The sequence below is a fragment of the Zootoca vivipara genome, chromosome 1, assembly GCF_963506605.1.
Source record: "Zootoca vivipara chromosome 1, rZooViv1.1, whole genome shotgun sequence".
Classification (NCBI taxonomy): domain Eukaryota; kingdom Metazoa; phylum Chordata; class Lepidosauria; order Squamata; family Lacertidae; genus Zootoca; species Zootoca vivipara.
Window position 1 is genome coordinate 64,664,864 of NC_083276.1, and position 24,285 is coordinate 64,689,148.

General features: G+C 39.9%; 1 protein-coding gene across 2 annotated transcripts in view; it reads left to right on the plus strand.

The window, feature by feature from the left end:
* KIAA1549L (KIAA1549 like) overlaps positions 1-24,285 on the plus strand; it is a 148,907-nt gene that overhangs the window by 50,155 nt on the left and 74,467 nt on the right. Inside the window, exons 2-3 of one of the 2 annotated variants that reach the window (XM_060275442.1) lie at positions 19,336-19,662; positions 22,492-23,082. In XM_060275442.1, coding sequence (XP_060131425.1) covers positions 19,336-19,662; positions 22,492-23,082 — 918 coding nt within the window. Of the gene's footprint in view, positions 1-19,335; positions 23,083-24,285 lie in introns of both variants that reach the window. The other variant, XM_060275441.1, reaches the window with a different exon arrangement.

Here is a 24,285-nt window from a genome sequence, read left to right on the forward strand (position 1 = left end):
GGAGGAGGTGGCTTCCGTTTCTTTTTTTCCTTCCTCCCAGTGCCGAAATAAAATCAAATAATATATTTTCGAACTCTTACTTACAGTCTTTATTTTAAATTTCTTCTTTGGAAGAATCCAGCGCTCTCCGCCTCCGGCTCGGAGCTTCCCTCCGCCAGGGTAACGCTGACACTCAAAATGGCCCCCGCGACTTCCACCCTCCTCGCTCCGGGGCTCTTACTAGAGCTTACCGGAGAGTTGGGGAGTCCGAATTTGGGGCACTGCTGAGTAAATTCGCCCCAGGGACGCTCGACCCTGGGTTCAAAGGGGCGCAGAGTCGCTCTCTCTGCCCTCCCCCCCCCCTAGCGAAAGCGGGCCGTCTCGGACGCGAGACAAAACCCCGCCGATCGGCGCTGGCGCTGGACCGGAAGCCCTGTTTGTTTGCTTCTCAATCTATTCATTACTTTGTCAACCTGTGGTAAATTCATCAGATGAATACAAAATCTCAGTGGTGGGATTCTCTAGCACAAACATTTTTATATTTATTTGCTTAAAACCCTACTTAAGGACCCAAAACCTTTGGCACCTGATGTCTCTGCTTTTTAAGATGCTGTCTAGGTTTGTCATTGCTTTTCTCCCAAGAAACTTACCAACTTACCAACTACTTACCAACTTGTGCTTATGCTACTTACCAACTTGTATTTTGCAGTCTCTGGTCAAACTTTTGCTGCTATATTTTCACATGCTGATCACTTAGAAGTCTATTGCATATTTCAGAATATCACAGGAGCATGGGACTTAGAGGATTGCATTTATTTCAAAGAATAAAATGACACTGAGCTCCACAGAATGGATGTCAGATCTACACCGTAATCCATATTTTTGTAAATGTTAATTTGGCAAACTCGTCCCTGGCAACATCTTTACCAAAGACTTGCTAATAAGATAGCATTGCAGTTGTCACTTAGTAATTAGAAATGGATTGAGATATCATCCCACCTGTAACATATTTCCGTATACATATCCATCCCTTAGTGACTTTAATTTCATCAACGAAAGTTGAATTTACACTCATTATTTTGTAGTCGTAGGTTTTATGTTTTATCATCATATTATGTCCTAAGGCACTCCTAGCCAAGAAAGGCAAATATTTGATAGTTAATTCTTTATTGACAAAATCACGCATTTACTGAGTCTGGACCCCAGCCAGATCTATGCCCTGCAGAGCAGTAGCAGCAACAGTGGGACCATGCCACCCCCCAACTTATGTGCTGTCATCTGATGGGGTGTGCATGCACAACCCAAGGCTTCTCCTACACAGAAGCTGTCACTTCTCTTCACTCTTAACACTCCTCCTGGTTCTAAGGGGGCGGGATTTGACTGGCCTGCCCCTCTCTTGAACAGCCTCTTCCTCCAACACGTCCTGCACATCCATCTCCATCTCTGCTGGCTGTGACCATTCCTCTCCTCCCCCTTGCTCCTGCCTCATGGCCGGCACCAAACCCCATAAATTTCTGGACCTCTCTCCTTGGTCAATCTTCAGGCCTCCAGCCACCCCCCCCCACTTGTCAGAGGCGTGCCAGTCCCTGACAATTTAGTAAACTTGTACAGTACACAGCCATTCAAATCTCTTACAAATATCAGCCACGTATGTGCAATTCTGTGCTGTCTGCAATCCTAAATTTTAATTGGAGGCAGCGAAAATGTTTTATTTTGATCCATTTGTTCAGTTATTCAACCTTTCAAACCGCCTTTGTGCTTTTAGTCCTTTCTGCTTTCAGTTGGGATGACTGATTTTATTACTATGTACTGAAAATAGGGTTATGTGAACATTTGCAGTGATTTTTTAAAAAAGACTGAAGGAGCCAACATAGTCTTAATTGCGAGATATTCCCTTTGTAGGCCAATGGGGAGGCAAAACTGTCAAAGTGAATGTTAATGATCTATTATTTCTCAGTAGCAGAAAGCCTAGTGAGAGTCTCCTAAAATGTCATTTTCATGTCATTTTTCCGGTGTGGTTTATCATAAACCTGCAAAGCAGCAAACTTTTCAATTAACAGTTCAGTAAAATAAAAACAGGTCATTAAGATGTCAGCATTAATTGTGACATTTAACCCGTGTCATCTTAAGTGGTGACTGCTGGTTGCAATAAAATAGAAGTGTAAAAATGTTAGCCTGCATTCTGTTGTGCTGTCTCTAACTATAGCAATAGTTCTGTTGTTTTCTAAAACCAGAATTATCCTTCATAGTAGTGATTTCTTTTCCTTTGATAATGATTTTCTTCATTTCAGCAGTTTTATGCTTTCTGTAATATTGATAAGGGGGTCAAATTTATAATGAAATGGAAGCAAAACTTAAAACAAAAAAGAAGAAGATTCTGTTGGATCAGACTAATTGCCCATCTCATATTCTCACAGTAGCCAACCATATACCTGTGAGAAACTTACAAGTTTCTAGCAACTACTATTCAGAAGCATACTGCCTCCGACCATAATATTAGCAGTTTAATTTTCTGTTCTTTTCCTAATGATCACTAGCGTGGAATTTGCCCTTTTTACAACTGCCACAACCTTGGCTGGCATCACCATTGAGCTATCCACTATGAACCCAACCCAAGTTGTCATGTCAGACTAATCTGATCTCATTTTTTAACAGAATTACATGCTGTGGATATAGCCTATCTTGATTTCAGCAAGGCCTTTGACAAGGTGCCCCATGATGTTCTTGTAAAGAAGCTGGTAAAATGTGGGCTAGACAATGCTACCATTCAGTGGATTTGTAACTGGCTGACTGACCAAACCCAAAGGGTGCTCATCAATGGCTCCTCTTCATCCTGGAGAGTAGTGACTAGTGGGGTGCCACAGGGTTCTGTCTTGGGCCCAGTCTTATTCAACATCTTTATCAATGACTTGGTTGATGGGCTTGAGGGCATCCTGAGCAAGTTTGCAGATGACACCAAATTGGGAGGGGTGGCTAATACCCCAGAGGACAGGATCACACTTCAAAATGACCTTAACAGATTAGACAAGGGCCAATGCAAACAAGATGAATTTTAACAGGGAGAAATGTAAAGTACTACACTTGGGCAAATAAAAAAATAAAAAAATGAAAGGCACAAATACAGGATGGGTGACACCTGGCTTGAGAGCAGTACATGTGAAAAGGATCTAGGAGTCTTGGTAGACTACAAACTTGACATGAGTCAACAGTGTGATGCAGCAGCTAAAAAAGCCAATGCAATTCTGGGCTGCATCAATAGGAGTATAGCATCTAGATCAAGGGAAGTAATAGTATCACTCTGGTCAGACCTCACCTGGAGTACTGTGTCCAGTTCTGGGCACCACAGTTCAAGAAGGATACAGACAAGCTGGAACGTGTCCAGAGGAGGGCAACCAAAATGGTCAAAGGCCTGGAAACAATGCCTTATGAGGAACGGCTTAGGGAGCTGGGTATGTTTAGCCTGGAGAAGAGAAGGTTAAGGGGTGATATGACAGCCATGTTCAAATATATAAAATGATGTCATATAGAAGAGGGTGAAAGTTTGTTTTCTGCTGCTCCAGAGAAGCGGACACGGAGCAATGGATTCAAACTACAAGAAAGAAGAAGAAGAAGAAGAAGAGGAGGAGGAGGAGGAGGAGGAGGAGGAGGAGGAGGAGGAGGAGGAGGAGTTTGGATTTGATATCCCGCTTTATCACTACCCGAAGGAGTCTCAAAGCGGCTAACAATCTCCTTTCCCCTCCTCCCCCACAACAGACACCCTGTGAGGTGGGTGGGGCTGAGAGACTTCAAAGAAGTGTGACTACTTGCACTCTGACGTGCTTTCAAACTGCTAGGTTGGCAGGAGCTGAGACCAAAAAACGGGAGCTCACCCCGTCGCGGGGATTCAAACCACCGACCTTCTGATCGGCAAGCCCTAGGCTCTGTGGTTTAACCCACAGCGCCACCCACATCCCCAACTGTCAGTCTAGTCAGCTTCTATATGTGGATTGGGTATGTATGCATGCCATGCTGTATTTTGTCTCAGGCAGGTTTTTGGAACAAAATCGGCCATTATGGTACCTGGCTAATCTATTGTGGATTGTGATGTATTTTAATGTGTTGATTTTATTGAAATTGTATAGTGGTGTTTTATAACCGTCCTGGTGTTTATGATTAAATGCAGTATGATTAAATGCAGATAAGCAGTATTAAAATGTTTAAAATAAAATAAATAAGTGAGACAAGGGAGACCTTAATGTGTGCTAAATGATTAATTCACCAGACAAGGTGTGTATCCGTCATAATCTTGGTTTTTTCGGGCGCTCTGTCATAAAGTGATTTTATTGTTCCCTTCAAACAGGCATGAACAAAGACATTTTACATTACTTTTGTGAAGTCCCAGATTTTGAGGGAAGACACAGACCCTTCTCCCAAGGGGACATGGAGCTTCATTAACATGGAGCTTCATTAACATGTAACCACAAAATTTTGGATCGCCTCCAAACCGATCCAAAAGGGCCCCAATCGAGCACAAAACTTCGGCATCAGTTTGGAGTGGATCCAGAGTTTTAGGGTTACACATTAATGAAGCTGATATCTGGTTCCTATGAGTTCTAGACACAAGCTCCCTCGCATACACTGTGATATAGAGAGGTAGCTAACTACTTTGTCTGTTTTACTATCCGTGACCCTGCCATTTTCCCATGGCAAAGGGGTTGTTGTAGGTTGGCTGTTGCTGTTAGGGCTTACTATTGATTTCAGCTTCTTTTGGGCTGATTGCTAGTACTTGCAGTGTCAGTATCTGCTCTCCTGAGAGCTGTGGTGTGGTGTTACCTGTGTAGCAGGTGTTGTGTGCTCTTCTTGCAGCATGCTTGTGCATTCTTTTGGGGGGGAGGGTATGAAATGAGTTAAGTGGCATTGCTGTGGGTGAATGGTGCAGCTGACGCACCCATGGCTGATACAGGAGCAATGTTGTGACAGATGGGTGCCAATGAAATTGCCAATAACTCTGTGGGAGCAGCCATTATTGTTGCTGCATTGATTCCACCCCCAATGGGTTTGATGTTAATGCAGGGCAAACATAGAATACCAGCAAGCTGTGCCATGTTGCTGCAGCATAGTGGTGGCCATATTAGATGCACCGTATTATTGCCCTACATATTGACTGCTGACACATCAGCTCTTCTGTACACGTTTTGTTTCCAGCATTACTCAGTTACCATATGCACCTGGTTATCGTTTAGAAATCTTACTTTATAATTTTAATTCTTGAAGTGTTGCTGCAGTGTTGGGTCTTAGGGTATCAGAAAGGCAAAAGAAGGACAGAGCCAGACAGATAACCTTTTATTGGATTAATGTCTGTTAGTGAGAGCAGCTCAATTTTTTTTGGGGGGGGGGGGCGGTTGCACAAAGCTTGTCTTAAGGCAGACCTTGCTTAATGCATTTTGAAGGCTGAAATTTATGGCTGCAGATTTATTCTACAACTTTAAGCAAGTAAAATACACAACATAAATCTGAACAGAGCATGATACTCAATCTGGATTGGTTTTAAGAATTTTGTTTTGTTTTTGGAATATTTTGGGGACTATTGTAAGAAGAGTAAGATAAGGTAGGTGGGTGCAAGCAAGTCAGATAGATCTCTTTGTAGAGGTACAATATACTGACATTATATTCTGTGGCTCCAGATAGGTACTTAATGGGGTTACCTGATGGCTTTGCTTTTAGAAGTTCAGCTGTTGTGCTTAGGAACATTAAGGTGCTACTAAAATGTGCAGCAGGAAAGCCATTCAGAACAGCGTGCTCTTGCAACTGACCTACATTTTCTTCTATTCTTCACTTTCGTATCAATTAAAGGTTTTTCAGAAAGTGAAGAATCCCTTTTGCAACAGAGCGGGATCAGCCAGTTACCAGGGGGAATCCTCTTTCTTGGTGCCATATGAAGCTGACCTCATCTTTAGGACATGCTGTGTAGGTAGGGGATATTTTTTGCAGAGTATTCCTGTACATGTTTACTCAGATCCAGTGGGATTGATGGTCAGTAGTTCTGTGATTGCAATAATAATAATAATAATAATAATAATTTATTTATACCCTGCCCTCCCCGGCCAGGGCGGCTAACACCAAATATAAATCACAATAAAACGTAATGGGGGGGGGGGACTGACTCTGACAGTCCTGATTTTCTACTGCTTCCTGTTTTTTCCTTCCTCTGCTTGTGGAGAGCCATTTTGGAGAATTTCAAAACATTTTTTGAAACATTTGAAGGCTTAGGCTTCAGTGGGTCACTGCAGAAGTTGTTTCTTTTCACCCATGATCTATTATACATTTTTGTTCAAATAGCACTTTTAGGTGTGGGAAGTTAAGATTGTTTCACAAGCTTCTCACTCGTTGATGTATCAACTTGGAACTGATGCTTTTGCAAGGGCCACATAATGTTTGTTCTGCACTTAAAAGGAGCCGATCCTTCCACGTGGCAGCACTTGCACTTTAGAGCTCCCTGCTCATTGATGTTCGGCCTTGTTAGGCCTTAGCGGCCAAGCTTTCAATGCCTGCTTAAACCTTTTTTTGTTTAAGCAAGCCTACTCCAACATGTAAATCTGAAGTGTATTTTAATATGTAATTTTATTTTATAATGTGCATTTTATTCTTACTTTGAATCCCCCCAGGCAATTTTAATGTCTGCTTTATGTGTTTATTGGAGAAAGCAGTTGATGATTGGTGTTGATGATTAAACTTGTTAAACAAAACAAATTCTCGTATTCCCACTTGCAAATGGGACATTAAGGTTGATAGGGATAATATATCTTGTGAACTGTCCTGAAAGCCTAACAAATGTAATAAACAAACAAGCAAACATATCATTGGCTGGCAGAGGGCAAACTACCCCAATGCTTTCTTTCTTTTTCTCTCCCCATTCCTTTTTCCTTTCGTATTGTTGTAATGTATACAGTAGTGGGATAGATGGGCGGCAGACACAGCTTCTATAAGCAACAGCTCTTTATTACAGCAGTTATAACTCCTCCATGTTCTCTGTACAACAGCATAGCTTGCTGCCTTATATAATGTCAAGCAATTAGTAACAGTAACAAATTCCAACTAACTAACCAATCCTTGAACAGCAGCTCTCAATCCTTCATTTGCATACTGGTGGCGCAGAGTGAGAACTGCAGCCAATCTTAATACATAACACATATCATGTCTATCACATTGTGAGTATGCAGGCATGGGCTGTCTTAATTTTGGGTATTTTATGAGTGTTAAGTATTATTGTTATTTATCATAATCAACAACAGCTATCAGTTTATAGTTACCTGCATTCACAACTGCATTGGGCAAACAGAGGTCTAAATCCAATGCACTGTCCCTCAACCCATGTTGACTTTTTCATATTTATTTCTAAGAGGTGGCCTTCTGAATTCACTTAGAATGAAATGTTTAACCTTTATTGACAGATTTGTATTCTCCATTGCACGCTTCACGGCTGTGACAATGCCCTGTTTCCCATTGGAGTTGCTAATTTTTAAATCGCATTTGTTCCAACATAACTGACACTTGTTTTGTGGTGATTTCTAAAAGTGGCAGATTGATTAATAGTAATTGAATAAGAGCTTTAAAGAGAGAAAAGCAAATGTCATTTAACAAAGGTTAAGGAAACTGCATTTAGAAAGCCAACAGCAAATGCATTTAATGTTATTTGTAAAATGTCTGTGAATGTCTATGACAGAAAATATAGCTCAGTGGAGAGATACCCCAAAGGTTTTAGCAGGAAAGAAACAAATATTACACACTGGGAATCTAATCCAGCTATCCCAAACAATTGGGGAGATGCAAGTAATGGGGCTAGCACCCAGGAGGCATGCTTAAAAGATAAAGCTCATACCTTGAACAGTGCACTTCTTTTCAGCCAGATGAGCTACTATTAGTGCCCTAAAATAGGTAGAATGAATCTGTCTCTCCACCCAATGTTTATTTGCTATACTTACTAATGATGGACCTGAACATCTGCTCTCTGAATATAACTCTCATTTATGCAGATGATGCAGCTGCATTTGCCGGTAGCAGAATAATTTCCTTGACTACAAGTGAGTGCACTTTCTCTTCGGCTCATCTGTTTCCTTTCCTTTTCTGCCTTAAGGGTATATTTACCTGCCACCCTAAACAGTTTTTACAGGGTGTTGAGGAGACTTGAAGTGTAACTGTGACTTCACTTTTGAATCCTCAGACTCAGCAGTGGGTTTTGTGTGACTGTTCCACAATATTTCTGTACACCTGACAGGGAGCCCTAGCCAGTCTTCGTTACCTGGCAAATTTGCTGGTCTGATACTCATATTTACCAATGTATATTTGCCACATTCAAACTTTCCTTTTTTATTTTTAAAAAGGCAGTCAGCTAAAAATATTTTAAGTGTGAAAACACCTAAAGTTCCTCTAGTGACTGTTTTGAAGAACTTTGTCTTATGACACGTTAGACACACCAATCTGCTATGAATGGATCTCAAAGACAGGAAAGTAAACAGAACAACTGTTAAATTATATAGTTAATATATATTTTTTGTCTTTGCTCCAGGGAAGCATGTGGTGTTTATGTTTGATGGGTACGTGAACACAACAAAGATGCAGGCCGCTCTCCTTTAAAAAAGCTCAGATAAATTTTGGTGCACCTATTTGTTACCAAGGGTTATTGTGTGCCAATGATACCTAAATTCTGTGCTCAAACACAAAACAGGCCAGGAAGCTTTGGTGGGGTGGTTGGTTGGTGGGGTGGAGGAGAACAGGAGTCACTTCTGCTTGCATGAAGGTCATTCCTGCAGTGCTATAGCACCATGCACTACAGTCCCATGCAATTTCAGAGGGTCCTCCTAGCCTCAGGAGAAGCTCGCTGGGGCACAAGAGGCCATAGCAGTGGGAAAACCCTGCTGCATGAGTGTAGTCTTGTTCTGGCATCTCTGGATGCAGTCCATAATGAATATTTTTTTAATTCACAACTTGTTCAATAGGGGTTTTTTATTTCAGACTGAACCTCTGTTGTGGGTGGGTTGGGCACTTCTTGTTGTTGTTGCTGCTGCTGCAGCAAGAAGCAACTGTAGCAACAAGAGAGTTTTCTTTACTAATAATAATATGTATCAATAAAATTATTATTACTGGAAGTTGTGGTCACAACTACGTAGGGTAAAGAATCACTGCCAGTTAGAGCTCGTAGCAGGTTGCGATTCCATGTTTTCATTGAAGAAGTCAAGAAACATTTTTTCATGAAATGAAAACTCAGTTCAAACAAAGTTATGTTCAAATATCATAATATGTGTAGAATTTTATGTATATCTTTAGAAGATCAGCAATCTCAGTGGTGTTTTGGTGTGGAAATATTCTTTCTTTCAATCCAGGAGGATGTAGAATGAATTGACATGATGAGCTGTATTTTGTGATTATGTTGATTAAAGGTACAGTTCTTTTTTAAAATGTAACTTTACATTTAAAGAATTAATATCGGCTTAATTTTTCTAGTCAAGTTTTGTGCTAACCCTGTTATCTATGATTATAGCTTTATTTGTCATGTCCCAAACTGAGAGTAAAAGATTATCTCAAAAAGTGTGTGTGTGAGAGAGAGAGGGAGAGAGAGAGAGAGAGAATCTTGTCTGCCATACTGTGTCACTTTTTCAGTTCTCCTAATTATTTCTCTCATTTTAGATCTCAACAGTGACATTTCCAGTCTAACCTGGGCATGTTTTAGTATTTGAAACTTCTTTTTAATGCTTTGCACATTAATCTAGGGGACTATAACATTCCTGTATATATCTCTTAGATAGTGTGTAGCCTTTCAACACAGTGCCCAACCGTTGATTTAAAATGCTTATCCATTCTTCTTCACACTCAATTCTAGTCATGTACACTAAACTGGAAGCCAGTGAATCACACATTTGCAAAATTGGATGCTTTTTTGTGTTACTTAGCAATATTGCAGCCATGTGCAATGTATTGCTACATCACTGCAGCATAGAAGAAAACAAGGGTGCTGGTGCATTCAGATAGCAGACAATATATGTGTACTGGATGCATATTTATCTTGATTCAGAACTAGGCACAAAAGGGTAAGTTACAAGGTCTCAGATCTCTACCTAGAGAAGGTACCTTACCTTTATATATATGGAACAACAAGCTTCTGGCTTATTGTTACAGGTACTTCTGCCTTTGACTGATATGAACCCTTGTCTTTTTAAAAAAGATATCTTTGGAGATAACTGCAGCATTTGTCACATATCTTCCCCAGAGACCAATATTCTTTGTACTGAAAAATCAATTTTTGCAGTTTTGCCATTTGCAAATTAATGCAAATTAGTGAATTTTGTTTTATGCGATCCCTTTAATAAATGTTCATTAAAAGCATATTTTATTTGGCCTCAACAGGAGTAATAATGGTCTCCAACTGTTTTAGGACTCATATAGGCTGGACTGAGTGTTCTTCTAATCAGAAGCTCAAGGAAGCTGGAATAGATGGACGTTTGGTCTATTCCAGCTGAGCTTTAATGCTCTTTCATTTTCACACCATATTTATTAAATTTACACCCTGCCTTTCCTCCCAAACGAGCCTGGAACGGCAAACACACATGCAATAATACAATCAGTACAGCTAGAAACATTTTCAGTACTGATTCGGACTGGGAAATATCCCTCCATTAAACGGCTTGTTGAAGGCAGAGGATCTTCTGTAGATGCCCAAAAGGCAATAGAGATGGCACCTGTCTAATATTTAAGGGGCAGGAATTCCAAAGGGGAGGTGCCAGGACACTAAAGGCCCAATTCCTACATTGTGTGGAAGGGACATCCTGTTAAGGCAGTATTTGCAGGATGCCCTCTCCTGCAGAGCTCAGTGGTTGAGCATATAATGGGTGATATGATCTTTTAGTGTATCCCTGTTCCCAAGCTTTATAGGACCTTATGCACTAAAACTAGCACCTTGAACTTAGCCTCGTTGCTAATTGGCAGCCAGTGCAATTTTTTCAGCAGTGGCGTAACATGGTGATGGTGGTGGTGATATCCTGCCCCATTAGCAGTTGAGATGCCACATATTGCACTAGCTGCTGCTTCTGGACCAGCAGAAAGCACATTCCAGCAATCCAACCTGAAGGTGCATGAATGACAGTGTTGACATTTGGATAACGTTGTGGTGACATATAGCTGTAACTAAAAACATTTGCTTCTGAATAAGAAGTGGCCATGCTTAATAGCCATTGATAGACTTACGGTACTATCCGATCCCAGTAGTTGCCATCATAAATCTGGTATGTACAGTAAATGTATGACTCTCTTATTAATTGCTTTTCAATCTCTTATTGTAAACTAAAAACATCCTATATCTTTATTCTCATAAGGAATGTGCTGCACTTTGTTGGTCAATTCAATTGTCAGTTTTTGTTTTTATTTTACTAATATGGTATTCTTGTTGAGATGAGGCAACTAGCATATTAAATAGAGCTACCCCATATAAATGCATAATGACATTATAATACTTGCTATTTAATTTTTAATCCTACCCCTGCCCGCCAAATAAATGTGAACACTAAATTTAGCCTTTTCATGGCTGCTGCACACATGAATTGACATTTTCAGTAAGCTTTCTGCTGCGACCTAAGATCTTTCTTGGGTATTCACAATCCATTTAAACCCTTCAGACTCCCGAGGTCTGACTGGAATGCATGAAGGCTTCCACTTCTTCCTCCCCTTTGCTAAAGCAAAATTTCCTCCCGTCTAAAATGTGCTTCAATCAAAATGTAGTGTTCCATCTTCTCAAACCTTAACCATTTAAATCAGGTTTGAAATAAAGGATATGAGAGGATCTTCAAGCTCTGTTTAAGAGGTGGATCTTATTATTAGCAGTTGCAGTTAGCATTACAGTAGTTCAGATGTACTGTTAAACCGTAGTTAAAGCAGACAAAGGAAATGGGGAATTCCCATCCTTTTGAAGCCATCCAAAACAGTTTAACTGACCTGCATTAACAAAGTGGCAATTGGAATTTTTAAAGAAATAATTAACAACTATGGGAGGGTGGCGGGTTTTAAACTGAATAGTAAAAAGACCAAACTTATGGCCAAGAACCTCACGATTCAAGAGAAAGAAGAAATTGAGAGGACAACACAATTGAGGTTCTGCCAAATAATGAAATATCTTGGAATATGGCTAACATCGAAAAACATTAATCTTTATCAAGACAATTACAGTACTGTATATTAATACATGGTCCAAAGTGAAAAGGAATATGGAGATTTGGAGTAGACTAAATTTGTCTTTTTTGGGGACATGTATTGGCTATAAAAATGAATATCTTGCCAAAGCTACTATTTCTGTTTCAAACCATTCCAGTTATCGGGGGCACAGGCTGTATAACAAAATGGCAGAAGGAAATCTTATTTGGCAGGGGTGCAGACCAAGGATAAAGCATACTCTACTTATTGATATCAAAGAAAGGGGGGATTCGGCCTTCCTGATTTAAAATTATATTATGAAGCCGTATGCCTCTCTTGGATAAAAGATTGGTGTCAATTTAAGAATACAGATGTACTGGATCTCGAGGGCATGATCTCTGTTTTAGTTGACACGCCTATTTAAATAATGACAAGTCAAAAGTACATAAGAGCTTTACCAACCACATAATAAGAAATTCATTGTTTAAAGTATGGGAAAAATATAAAGCCCTGTTGGAACAAAAAGCCCCACGTTGCATTTCTGCCTTAGAGGCTAAGGCAGTTAAAAAGAAAAATATGAAATGAAATTGGCTGACTTATAATTCCTTATTAATACAAGATAGTAATCAAATAAAATTAAAGAAATATGAAGAAATAAAAGATCAATTATCAGGATGGGTAGAATACCACTAGCTCTTTGAGACATTTAAGCAAGATAAAAAAATGGATTTAACAACGAGCCCTCAAAATTAGAAAAAGAATTGTTAAATAACAATACCAAAATTATTTCCAGAATGTACTGACTCCTCCTTGACTGGGAAGTCAAGGAGGAAGAGATGAAGGAGGTAATGATTAAATGGGTGCAAGACATCGGACGCACCATTATGATGAGTGAATGGGAAACTCTTTGGAAAACTAACATGAATTTTACGGCATGTTACACAATTAAAGAACATATGATGAAAATGCAGTTCATGTAGTACCTTACACCATCTAAGATGTATAAAAATATTTCAGACAAATGTTGGCGATGTGGAAAAACAAAAGGAGATATGTACCATATGTGGTGGACATGCCAAAAAATTAAAGAGTTCTGGAACCTCATCTATGATGAGATGAAAAAGATCTTTAAATTAACATTTGCAAAGAAGCCAGAAGCATTTCTACTTGGAATTTTAGGCAGTGATATCCCGAAAAATATAAGAGAAATCTTTTTATATGCAACAGCCGCTGCCTGGTCATTGATTGCATCGAACTGGAAAGGGGGGAAAGTATCAGCAATAAGGGAATGGCAGAATATGTTATTAGACTATGCAGAATTGGCTCAATTCACAGGTACATAGATTAAGGGGAAATACAAAACAATCATTCACGCAAAAATGGGATATGTTCAATAAATACCTACAAAAATATAACAATTACATAACACCTTTGGCAGCGTTTGAATGACCCTTGTGTAAATTAAATACTACTAAGCAAGATAAAATGGTACGATATGTTATAAGAAAGTACTAGAAACTATAGTAAGAGTAAGGTTAGAAGTATAAGTACATTCAATGTCGTAAATGTAACTTACATCGGGAAATGACGGGAAGTCTGTTTTCATATAACTTAGTTTATTGGATTTTTTACTTCGGCTTATTTTTGTTTAGTTAGAAATTATAAGAAAAGAGCATGTACGAATACAAGTTTAAATCAATATTTAATGGTATAATTATTTAAAGCTGTACATGTACCTAAGATTGTGTATGGATGTAAATTAATAATTTTTAAAAGGGGGGGGGGCAAAGTGGCAATTGGAAGCCAAGCATTATGGTTTGTTGGCAATACTTGCACAGTTTAGCTTTCTTTATGTTCCTTGTTAGAATTAGAGTTGTAAGTTCTTCCAGGTTCTTTTAATCACTCAGTTGCATAGCTGCTTGAACCCTCTGATATCAGAACAAGTAAGCCCATAGTATCATAGGGACCATGACATCACTCTCTACCTGTAGTCCAAAGTAAATTCAGTCATTTATTTTTTTCTTTTTCTTTTAACTTTTCTGTAAGACCATGCCATTACATTTATCCTCTCTGTATGTGGTGCGTGACTTTAGGAATGTGCATTGTAATTCTGCAAAGATCTGTGGTTGAGCAGGAGTTGCAGAGTGAGAAAGTTAAACATGTGTATAGTATCCTTCAAGGCCAGGGCCTTAGGGAGACTGCATGATGATGGAGTGTAATGATTTTTAACAGCAGGAGTTTGAGATGATCGCATTATTCACAAGTGATGAAGCCAGATATGCTGATAAAGTCTTTATGCCACACTCTCGTGTGTTCTGGATGGGCTGTGAGCTTGGCAGAAGACTCTACCCTGGAGGCATTTTGCAGTTTTTATTATTAATCCTATTCACATCCACACATCCATAAGGACTAGATTGCCATAGTGTGACATTACCCATGGTGTATCATTTTGGCAGTATTATAACATAGTAAATAATTTGTGCTACTAATACCTTGTACAGTACAATAATATATATTTGTTTTATTTTTAAACATAAGCTTTGGAGACATATCAAAGTGCAGTTTTTTTTCTGTGCTTGCCTCTAGTTATTCATTGATGATTTAATTATAAAATCTAACATGGCTTAAGGAGTTACCCATTTCTGAATTTGGCCAAGACCACGCACCCAGAAAGGGGATTTTATTTGATGTACAATTGAGAAAGTGCTTTTGGCTGACAGTAGAGATCAGGGGAGGCAGTCTCTCTAGTGTATAGGCCCTGACTTATTTTTAGAATACATAAAAACAGAATGTCTGTGGAATTCACGTGTGAGAAAAACAATGTCACTCCACCTAGCACTATAGCATTTGTTTAATTATGCCATTTTTTAATGTACTGGAACTGAGGGTAGTGATGGTGGGAATGGAAGCATATGTTTAAAATATGAAAGCGTTCCATAAAAATACACCAGAGTTGCAAAGTCTTCATTCTTTTGTAAAGTAACAGCATGGGATAGAAGAAGGCTTACCCCTTAAGCTTAAAATAGAATCCTGATTGCCCTTCATCCATTCACAGGACGGCTGAATAAAGGTTTCCCAGGTTGGTGAAGTTTGTGAATATCCTCAATGTTGTGGTGTGGGGAAGGAGGTACTGATTCAGGCAGGAAGAGAAAAGTGTGTGCATTTATCATAACAAACTGCTGGACGATCTCCTATTCTTCCAGAGTAGTTTTCTAACATGCTTATTATGTTTCCTGAAAATGAATCAAGTGAAGGCAAGCTCCAGGACTGAGAGCTGATTCATAATTTACAGTACTGTTGTTTGAGCATTTGTTCCACACAATCTTTTGAGCTGCATTTTTGATTAACCTTGGCTGACTTTATTTACAGAGCCATAGGCTTGAAAAGTTACGTGAAATCTTTCCTTATGGTGCCATAGGCTTGAAAGGTCATGTGAAAACAAATTGCTCCTGCTGGGTGTGTTCTGCCCAGATCAGTTGTTTCTACTCAATCACAAAAATTCCCAGAAGCTGCATCTGCAGTCATTTGCAATTTATTTATTAATATGAAGCCAGTTCTTAAATACCAACAAAACAGTATATGATACAATCTAAGATATTAATACGGTAACTATTGAAGTCTCTGGACAATTTTTAATTTTATGTTCTGTAGGTTTTGTTCTTTGGTTTCTTTGCAATGAAAATGTGAAAGTTGTTTCCTGTTGTAGACTGTTAACTGCGTTAATTGTCATTTTTAGGGGCTGCTAACTTGACAGAATGTGTACATATGAAAGGAGCTGTGCCTTGATTTGGTCTTTTAAACATGTCTCTAATTATAGTGCAGCATGACTTTTATGTATCCAAGTTGTGTGTAATCCTCATTTTGGACCAGCAGCAGCCTACACAATCTTTATTCTTGGAAACCAGGATATGCTGCGAGTACTGGACATCTCACCCTCGTTAGCTTGTTGCTCAAAGCTCACCAAGTTGTGTTATTGTTGATTTGAATGTGAATACTGTTAGAGAGCTAGTGTATCCATGTTGCTGCTAGCACATTTCAAATCAAATGTTTTGTCCCACATATTTGTGCAGCTTCCCATCTTCTTTCCTGGTACTGCACAATCATAGCCTGTTCTTTTCGCTCTACTTCTGAGCTACGCCTGTTTTCTATGTCTGTTTCCTCAACTGATCCTTTTAGCATTGCTCCAGCTTCTGTACATGCGTGACAATGTGGAGCTTTGATAACTGGCTGCTCAGTGCAGTTCTGGATACCTGATAGGTGACTTCAGAAGAGCCGTGCCTGAAGCAAAGGCTGGACTCAGAAAGCAGATATTGCGAAAATGCTTTTATCTTCAAATTTATTATCAGAATTTGTTCAGTTTCTAGGCTGCCTTTCGCCAATAACGACTCAGGGCAGGTAGTAAATCCAATAAAAGAGAAACTCAATGAACATGTTTTTTCTCATGGAAGCATACAAAACTGGTTAACTTAACAGAGGTGGTGGTGTAGCTCCTGCACCTGCTCCCTCTCTCCCTCTTGCTCCCTACCTCATCTGCTACCTTCCAATCCCTTAGCAGCTTGCAGTAACAAAATTCCTGTGCTTATTTTAGCAAGATGCCCACAAAATTGTGGGAACATGTATTGTAGCATGGTGCAGAGACAAGAATGTCCCAGCACTATGAATATCTATCTGTCCATCCATCTATCTATCTATGTCCCAAACCTTGGAGAATAAACCCCTTTTCAGGCATTACTCACATGTAAAAACAAGCATGGAGAGAAGCACTAAGCTCGAGGCCCCATGTTGTCCTCTGTGAGTTGAATAATGTACTTCTGAAGCACAACATCTCCTATATAGGGGTGGAGTGTGTGGCTCTGGGGCAATTGCCCCGGGCACATTTTTCTGGGGTGTGTGTGTGTGTTGGTCATACTGCTCTCCCGGAGCCAGACCTGTGCCACTTTCTAAGATTGGGATCTGATCAGATCCCAATGGCCGTCTAGCCCAGCAGTGGCCAAACAGATGCTTGTGGGAAGAACACTATCATGACCTGAGAGGAACAGCACTCTACCTACCTGTGATTCCTAGCAACTGGTATTCTGAGGTATGCTGCTTCTGACAGTGGAGCATGGCTACTGTGGCTCATAGCCATTAATAGCCTTATTCTTTATGGATTTGTCTGATCTGCTTTTAAACCCATCAAAGTCGGTGGCCGTCACTGCCTCATGTGGGAGCGAGTGTCATAGTTAAACTATGCGCTGTGTGAAGAAGTATACAGTGGTACCTCGACTTACGAATGACTCAACAACTGAATTTTTCGACTTACGAGTGGGGCAAATGGCCGCACGCTTATGAATTTCTCGACATCTGAACGGAAACTGTGGCGGTTTTAGATTGTTTTTTTTTTACTTAAGAATTTTTAGATGGGGTTGCTTCGACTTATGAATTTTTCCGTTTCCAATGCATTCCTATGGGAAATTGCGTTTCCAATGGCGCTTTTTGACTTACGAATTTTTCGACCTATGAAGGTGCCTTCGGAACGGATTAAATTAGTAAGTCGAGGCACCACTATACTTGCTTTTGTCTGTCCTTCACCTTCCAACGTTCATCTTTATCGAAAAGTTTTCTTCTTCTGTCTACTTCTGTGTGAATATGTTTTGAACCCTTAATGGAAAAGTATGTGTGAATGTATTGTGAGATGCTTGACGGAACCCGATAGGCCACCTCTTATATATTTCAAGTGCAACAAATTTGTTGTTACTCTTCAAACTGTATTTGTGTGTGTGTGTGTGTGTGTGTGTGTGTGTGTTCCTATGTATGCATGTACATGTAGTTCTTTTGTTCATTTTAATCTTTGCTTTGCTTTCCCCTCATTTTATCCCTGGTTTCTTTCCTTGCCTGCCTGCATGTAATTGTGCACATAATTAAGGCTGGCAAGATAAACACCTACAGCTGCTCCATGGAGGAACCCAGCCAAGACTGACACTATTCCTGTCCTGTGTCATTTGCCAAGGCACTGAGGCTTGGTTGTCAGCATCTATTCCCTCTGTGTATCTACTACTAACCCCAAGCTCCTTACTTAATACAGTATGTTGACACACTATGGCTGATAGCAACATTGGGAGTTTTGTCAAGCGCAGCATGGTTGAGCCTTTGCATTTTTTATGAAGAATAGTGGTAATTGCAACTGCAGGTATAGGGCCACCTTGGTTTACATCTTTTCAGAATGGTCTGTCAACATGCGGAACTTCATGTCCTCAGGTGCAATTTACCCTTCTTATCTTTTTTTTAAACCTTCGTTTGTATGCCAGAGAAATTGATGGTATCTTGTCAAAAGTTTCCTAATTTATTACAATATATTTTTTATTAATAATAACATGAAACAATACAAACAACAAATAGTGGATATTGTTCACCATATACAAATACAGTCATGATGTGTATAAGGCAGAAAATAATAGCAGCATGCTAAGTTAAATAACCAAGCCAAAAAGATCTATGAGTTATGGGGGGGGGGGAGTGTCCTAGGTTCCTCTGGGTGACAGTTAATAAAAGAAATATAAACCAATCAGCATTGAAAGTATCTTTTTTTTTTCCTGCACACATCACTCTACCGTGTGCAGAAGTAAGTTTATCCATCAAAACCAAGTTCCATGCCGTCTCATACCACTTTTGAATAGTACATCCACCCACATTTTTTCAATGTAACCGCGCCTCCATGTGTGCTGCCAGAAGGAGGTAGTTTATCAGATTCTTAGAAAGCTAATCCCAATTCCCTTTCAATATCTCTGTGAAGGAGATCAGTAAGGATTGCAAAAAACCTTACATATTTATTTTCTTGACAGGAAGCTTTTCCTTCCCTAGGATGGAAGAAGTTGTTTTTCATTCTACCTTCCCAAAGAAGATACACCATGGGGACCCTAGTTTCCAACTATGTGCTATACTATAGCTACTATATAAATCTATATTTCTATCTATCTGCACTATTTATGCTATATACTATAGCTACTGTATGATATACCTGATTGAAATACTGTTGAGAAGACACTGAACTGTATTTTGATCCAGTCTTCCCTGGCCACAAGTTCCCTAACCAAGCTTTCCATTTCCACCTTGAGTAGGGTGGAGGGAATTGGGTCCTTGTTTCTAAGAAAATCTGTTGTGTTGTATTATTTGAAGATGAGATATTTGTAAGATATTCAATACAAATGTATTATTTTGCAGGTACTGAGCAACAGCAGATAAATGTTGCCCCCTCTTCAGAGTCTTTTACCAACTGGAGAGCTATATTATCACCAACATGGCCTTCTAGAGAACTTGAGTCTTCCTCAGTGGGTGACATTTCAATGAGGCAAGCCTTGGAGAATGCCAATCTGCTTCAGATAATAAAAAGTACTTTAGCAGAGACACGGACAAGAACTATGGACCAAACTAGGTTTTTGCCAAGCCTATATCAAGGCAGTGGCAACAGTGCATCCCAAGAACCTTCTGAGGTATCTGCTGAATCACCAATGAAGTCTCAAGATGCTGACGAAATGACTATTGTATCAGGTTTGCCTCAAATCAATGTGTTATCCGCATTGTCCACATCATCACCAGTGACACATTCAACTACTACTGTGTCATCCCAGATAATTCCATATGCAACATCCTCCATTTCAAAAGAAATCACATCGGGATCAGACATATTTTCAACCTCTCCATTACCATCCCCTTTGCCATTGGTAAAGGAATCACCTCATATCATAATTGTTTCCAATTTGACTGTGCCACCCACACAAGTGCCTTTGTCCACAGATACAGAAAATTCATTCAGCGTAAACACAGTTAATAATTATTTAAATAAAACTTTAGGTAATCCACAGAGTACGATAGTGCCTGGAAATTCCAGCGCAACAGAATATGCAGTATCCAAAAAGGATGGCAAAGAGTTTTCTGTTTCCACCTTATTTAGTAATAATATTGGATTGATTAGTGGTCATTCCACAATACCAGCAGGGACACAATCACACCCAGAAGATAGGAAACTGCATTCTCCTGCTTTGCATGCAATAATATCCAACAAGACTTCTCTCCTATTATCCAGTCACAGAGTGCCATTGAATTCTAGCAGAAATATTTTTTTCTCTGGATTCACTCACAGAGCATCTTTTGTAGCAGTGCTCCCGAATAAGCCACCAGATGCCATGACACATCATAAGGAGAGTAGCATATATGCAACTGCATCATCTACAGTTCATGAGAACAAGACAATTCCTTGGATTTCTGCATCAGCCACCCATACCTTAAGTACTTCACCTGCACAAGTTAAAATGATGACTGATTTGCTGTCTTCATCACTTGCAAGTTCTTCCAAAGCAGTATCTGAAAATCCAAGACCTTTTAGTTTGTCTCTCCCAGCTGTGCCAACTGGAGCTATTTCAGAGGCAATAAGCAAAAATAATGTGATCGCTCCAGCACCCGCACCTACTAGTATACCAGCTTTTTATCCAGCAGATAAAGTCATTTCCTTAATGGAGGGGACAAATCAAACTTCCAATGCAGCTGGACATCAGACTGTTTCAGCACCAAATGATAAAGTTGCTTCCAATATTCATTTAACAAATCCTTATGCCACAGAATCAAAAACAGAGATTTCTAATACAGCTTATGAAACCAGTGAAAACACACCTCCCATAGTCTATGAAGCCTTGGTAAGATCATTACAACGTCGGTCTTTCACCAGAGATGCTAGTGACGCAGTGTTCACAAACGTTGATGTGAATAGATTATTTCCTTATCAGTCACCAGGAATGCAAACCACAAATGTTTCTTTAGAAACTCCTGCCAACAAGCAAATTCTCAAGAGAATTTTGCCATTTGAAAGAACCAGCTCCAATAAATTTTCAGTATCTTTGCCAACTTCTGTTGGGGGCCTTTTAAAATTTCGCTCCACAGCTATGTTTATATCTCCTCCTAATAATTTTAGAAATTCTCGATTAGCAGATTCTAATGTGGGAAGGCCAATGCTTAGCTTAATAGAAGAGGCGGAGAGAAATGTGAAGGTATCCACCACTGTGATGCCCCATGCAGAATATTTATCTCATCTACCTTTAAATGAATCTGATGCTAAAATGCATGAAACCTTACATACAGCTGATACTTCCTTCAGGACTGCTATTTCACCTTTGGACATATACATGTTTCGCTCTTCTACTCCAGCAACAGAACGTTTGGAAAGCTCGGTGCCTGGTTCCCTAGAAGTTTCGAAAGGCATCTTAGAAACTTCAAATGCAGGAAAGATTTTTAAAACCACATCATTGGCTTCTGTGTGGGACCCTGGAAGCTGGCTGTCATCTACTGGCATAAGTATGTCTTCAGGAAAGACCACAACCCATGTGTCCCGTGTTGCAGAGGACTATGTGAGCCCTACAGCTTTAAGAACAATATATACAGTGGTCCCAGGCCTGCAGCAGCAAACAAATTATGTAAATAAACAAATCCCTTCTAGCACAGCCACGTCACCCATTAGTAAATTTGTAACAGTTCTCCCAAATTCTTCAGTTTCAAGTGGAAGAAATTCTAAAAGCTTCACAGAATTTAACACATACCCATTGACTGTAGAAGCATCTTCTGGCCAGTATGCATCCTTTCCAAATAACCGAAGTGCTCTCTCACAGGGCACAGAAGTCCCATCACTGCAATCTAAAAAAGACACTCATACACATGGAAATATTTTGGAATATTTTACTGTCAGGAATATGAATGTCACTTCGAGCTTTGGGAAGAATTCCTATCCTGTGTATGAGGACTTCACAGCTGCTAATACGAGGCCGTCTACTAGCACAGATGCATTTTCCTCTATTTTGACAACATATGATCACTTATGGCCTTTTGTTTCTTATGCCAAGTCCCAGAAGCCTCAAACAACTAATTCTGGAAACCTTTTTGCATCAACAGATGCCTTCTATGCAACATCATCTCCCCTATCACTGGCTTCTCAATTCATTGGTAAATTAACTGTTCCAGTAAATAAGGAAATTAGTGCTGTTAGCAGTAAAAAAACAACATCTCACAGCCTGGTACATGAATTGCTAAGCTCAACACCAGTATTAAATGCTGAAGAATACATGACTTCAGGAAAACCAACACAGTTCACAAATGGCCCTGTTTCAGGAGCAAATATTCACTTGAATAAACAGCTAACAAGTACAGGAGGGTGGGACACAAAAGGTACAAGTGATATAGATACAGTTAAAATGCATAATGAAGCCACAAAGATCACTCCATTGCAAACACATACCACTAACACAGCCATCATAACCTCTGTTCATGCATCACAAACACGACTAACTACTCCTTTGTTGCCAAAAACCAACTTTACCCATTCTGTCATTACAGTGTTACCGTCTGTGTCTCCTGGTGTAACACCATCTGTAGCAACTTCAGAAGCAACACCAGTTACAGGAAAATCAGCTCCAACATCACCAATGCTGACTTCATCCTTGTTCTCACTGAGCACTGAAAATTCGCCATCTGTGATGGCATTAAGCACGTTAATATCAACACTAGCAAAAAATAATACTGCCACAAAAATGGCACCAACTTTAAGCCCAGTAGTGACACGTGCAGCCTTTCCAGTTGTATCAACAGATGCGTCTACAACACCTGTGCACTCCACTAGCTCATTTCCAGTCACAAAAACTAGTACAGTTTCAGCCCCCACAACACATGCACCAAGACAAACTGAAACAACAACACATGACACCAAGAAATCCACAAGTTCAGACACCAGTAAAACATCAACTGCATACCCACTGACAATTACAGCAGCTTTGACATCTATTACAGCATCAGCGAAAACAGCTAGACTTCTCCCTACACCTGCCGAAAATACTTCCGCTGCTACTACAACAGTGTCAACTTTTGCTAATGTGACAACAGTTCTTCCTTTGGAATGCCAGCTCTCCAGAAACCTTCTCATTAAGACAGGTATGAATATGTTGAGGGTTAGTTATCATGAGGCATTGCATTTCATAATGAAGACATAATATTAATGTCAAGTAGTGGTATTTTTATTTAAGTAGTTTAATAAATGACACAGGTTAAATTTCAACTAATTTGATGGGTAGATTCTTTGTTAGTTTTTGCAAATCTGAATGATTGTTGATAGTGGAGTGCATCTGCTGCTCCTGTAAGTTCATACAGCCCAGTTCAAACTGTGGTCATGTCCTATTTCCTCCATCACTGCCAGGTGGCTGTACCAATGAGGCCAAAGAATCCAGTGCACCGGAGATCAGTATGTTCCAGCTAGGAAGGGAGCTGTCCAGCAAAGGTGTCACAGAGAGACCATTTGTTGGCTCGGTAATGGCTAGCCTTCAACTAAGCAGCTTTATTGCTGACTCTGCTGCCCATCCCTGATCTGAACTGCATGAGAAGCCTGGCTTCCTCCTCACAAGTAGGAGTAGAAGGCCTTGTGCTGTCGAATTGGCTCTTCAGATCATTGGGGCTTCTGCCTCCTCTGTTCCTAGGAATGATTTTGGAAGGTCTGGTACTGATCACGGCACATCGGTTCTCCTGAAGATGTGGATTCCTCAAGCAGGGCATCTTCATGAGTGATGGCCTTGGGAGGTTGTATGGGGGTGGGGGTGGTATGTCGAAGTCTGCTGATGCCCCATGAACACTGTAGGTGATGTGGCTAGCAACAGGTTTCTTTGTTTCCTCCATTTCTGGGCTCATCTTGATAGGAGACAGTGTGTCATGACATGCCACTGTGAAATGCTCTCGTAGAACTTGCATGTAAATATGTTTAGGCTCACTGCCTTGCCTGCTTCCTATATAGTATTGCAGGGGTCTGTATAACACCTTCCTAAAAACACAGTAATTGCAGTTTTATTTCTTCCCAGCAATAACTGGTAACTGTTAGAGCATTTTCCTGTACTTGATGGACCTACAAGCAGATTTGTCACATCAACTTATAGAATTAATATTACTAATTTACAACACTTGTTCTAGTGCCAAGACATTAACTGCAGCCTTTGAAATTGCTCTAGATGGGAATATCGTGGATACAATGGACTTCATTATTGACATTTACCTGACACTTTCCTTGCTGAAATTGTAGTACAGATAGCTGTGTATGAGACAGGTCACCTACATTTTGGGGTCCTGTTAGCTAGGGGTGATGGGAGTTGT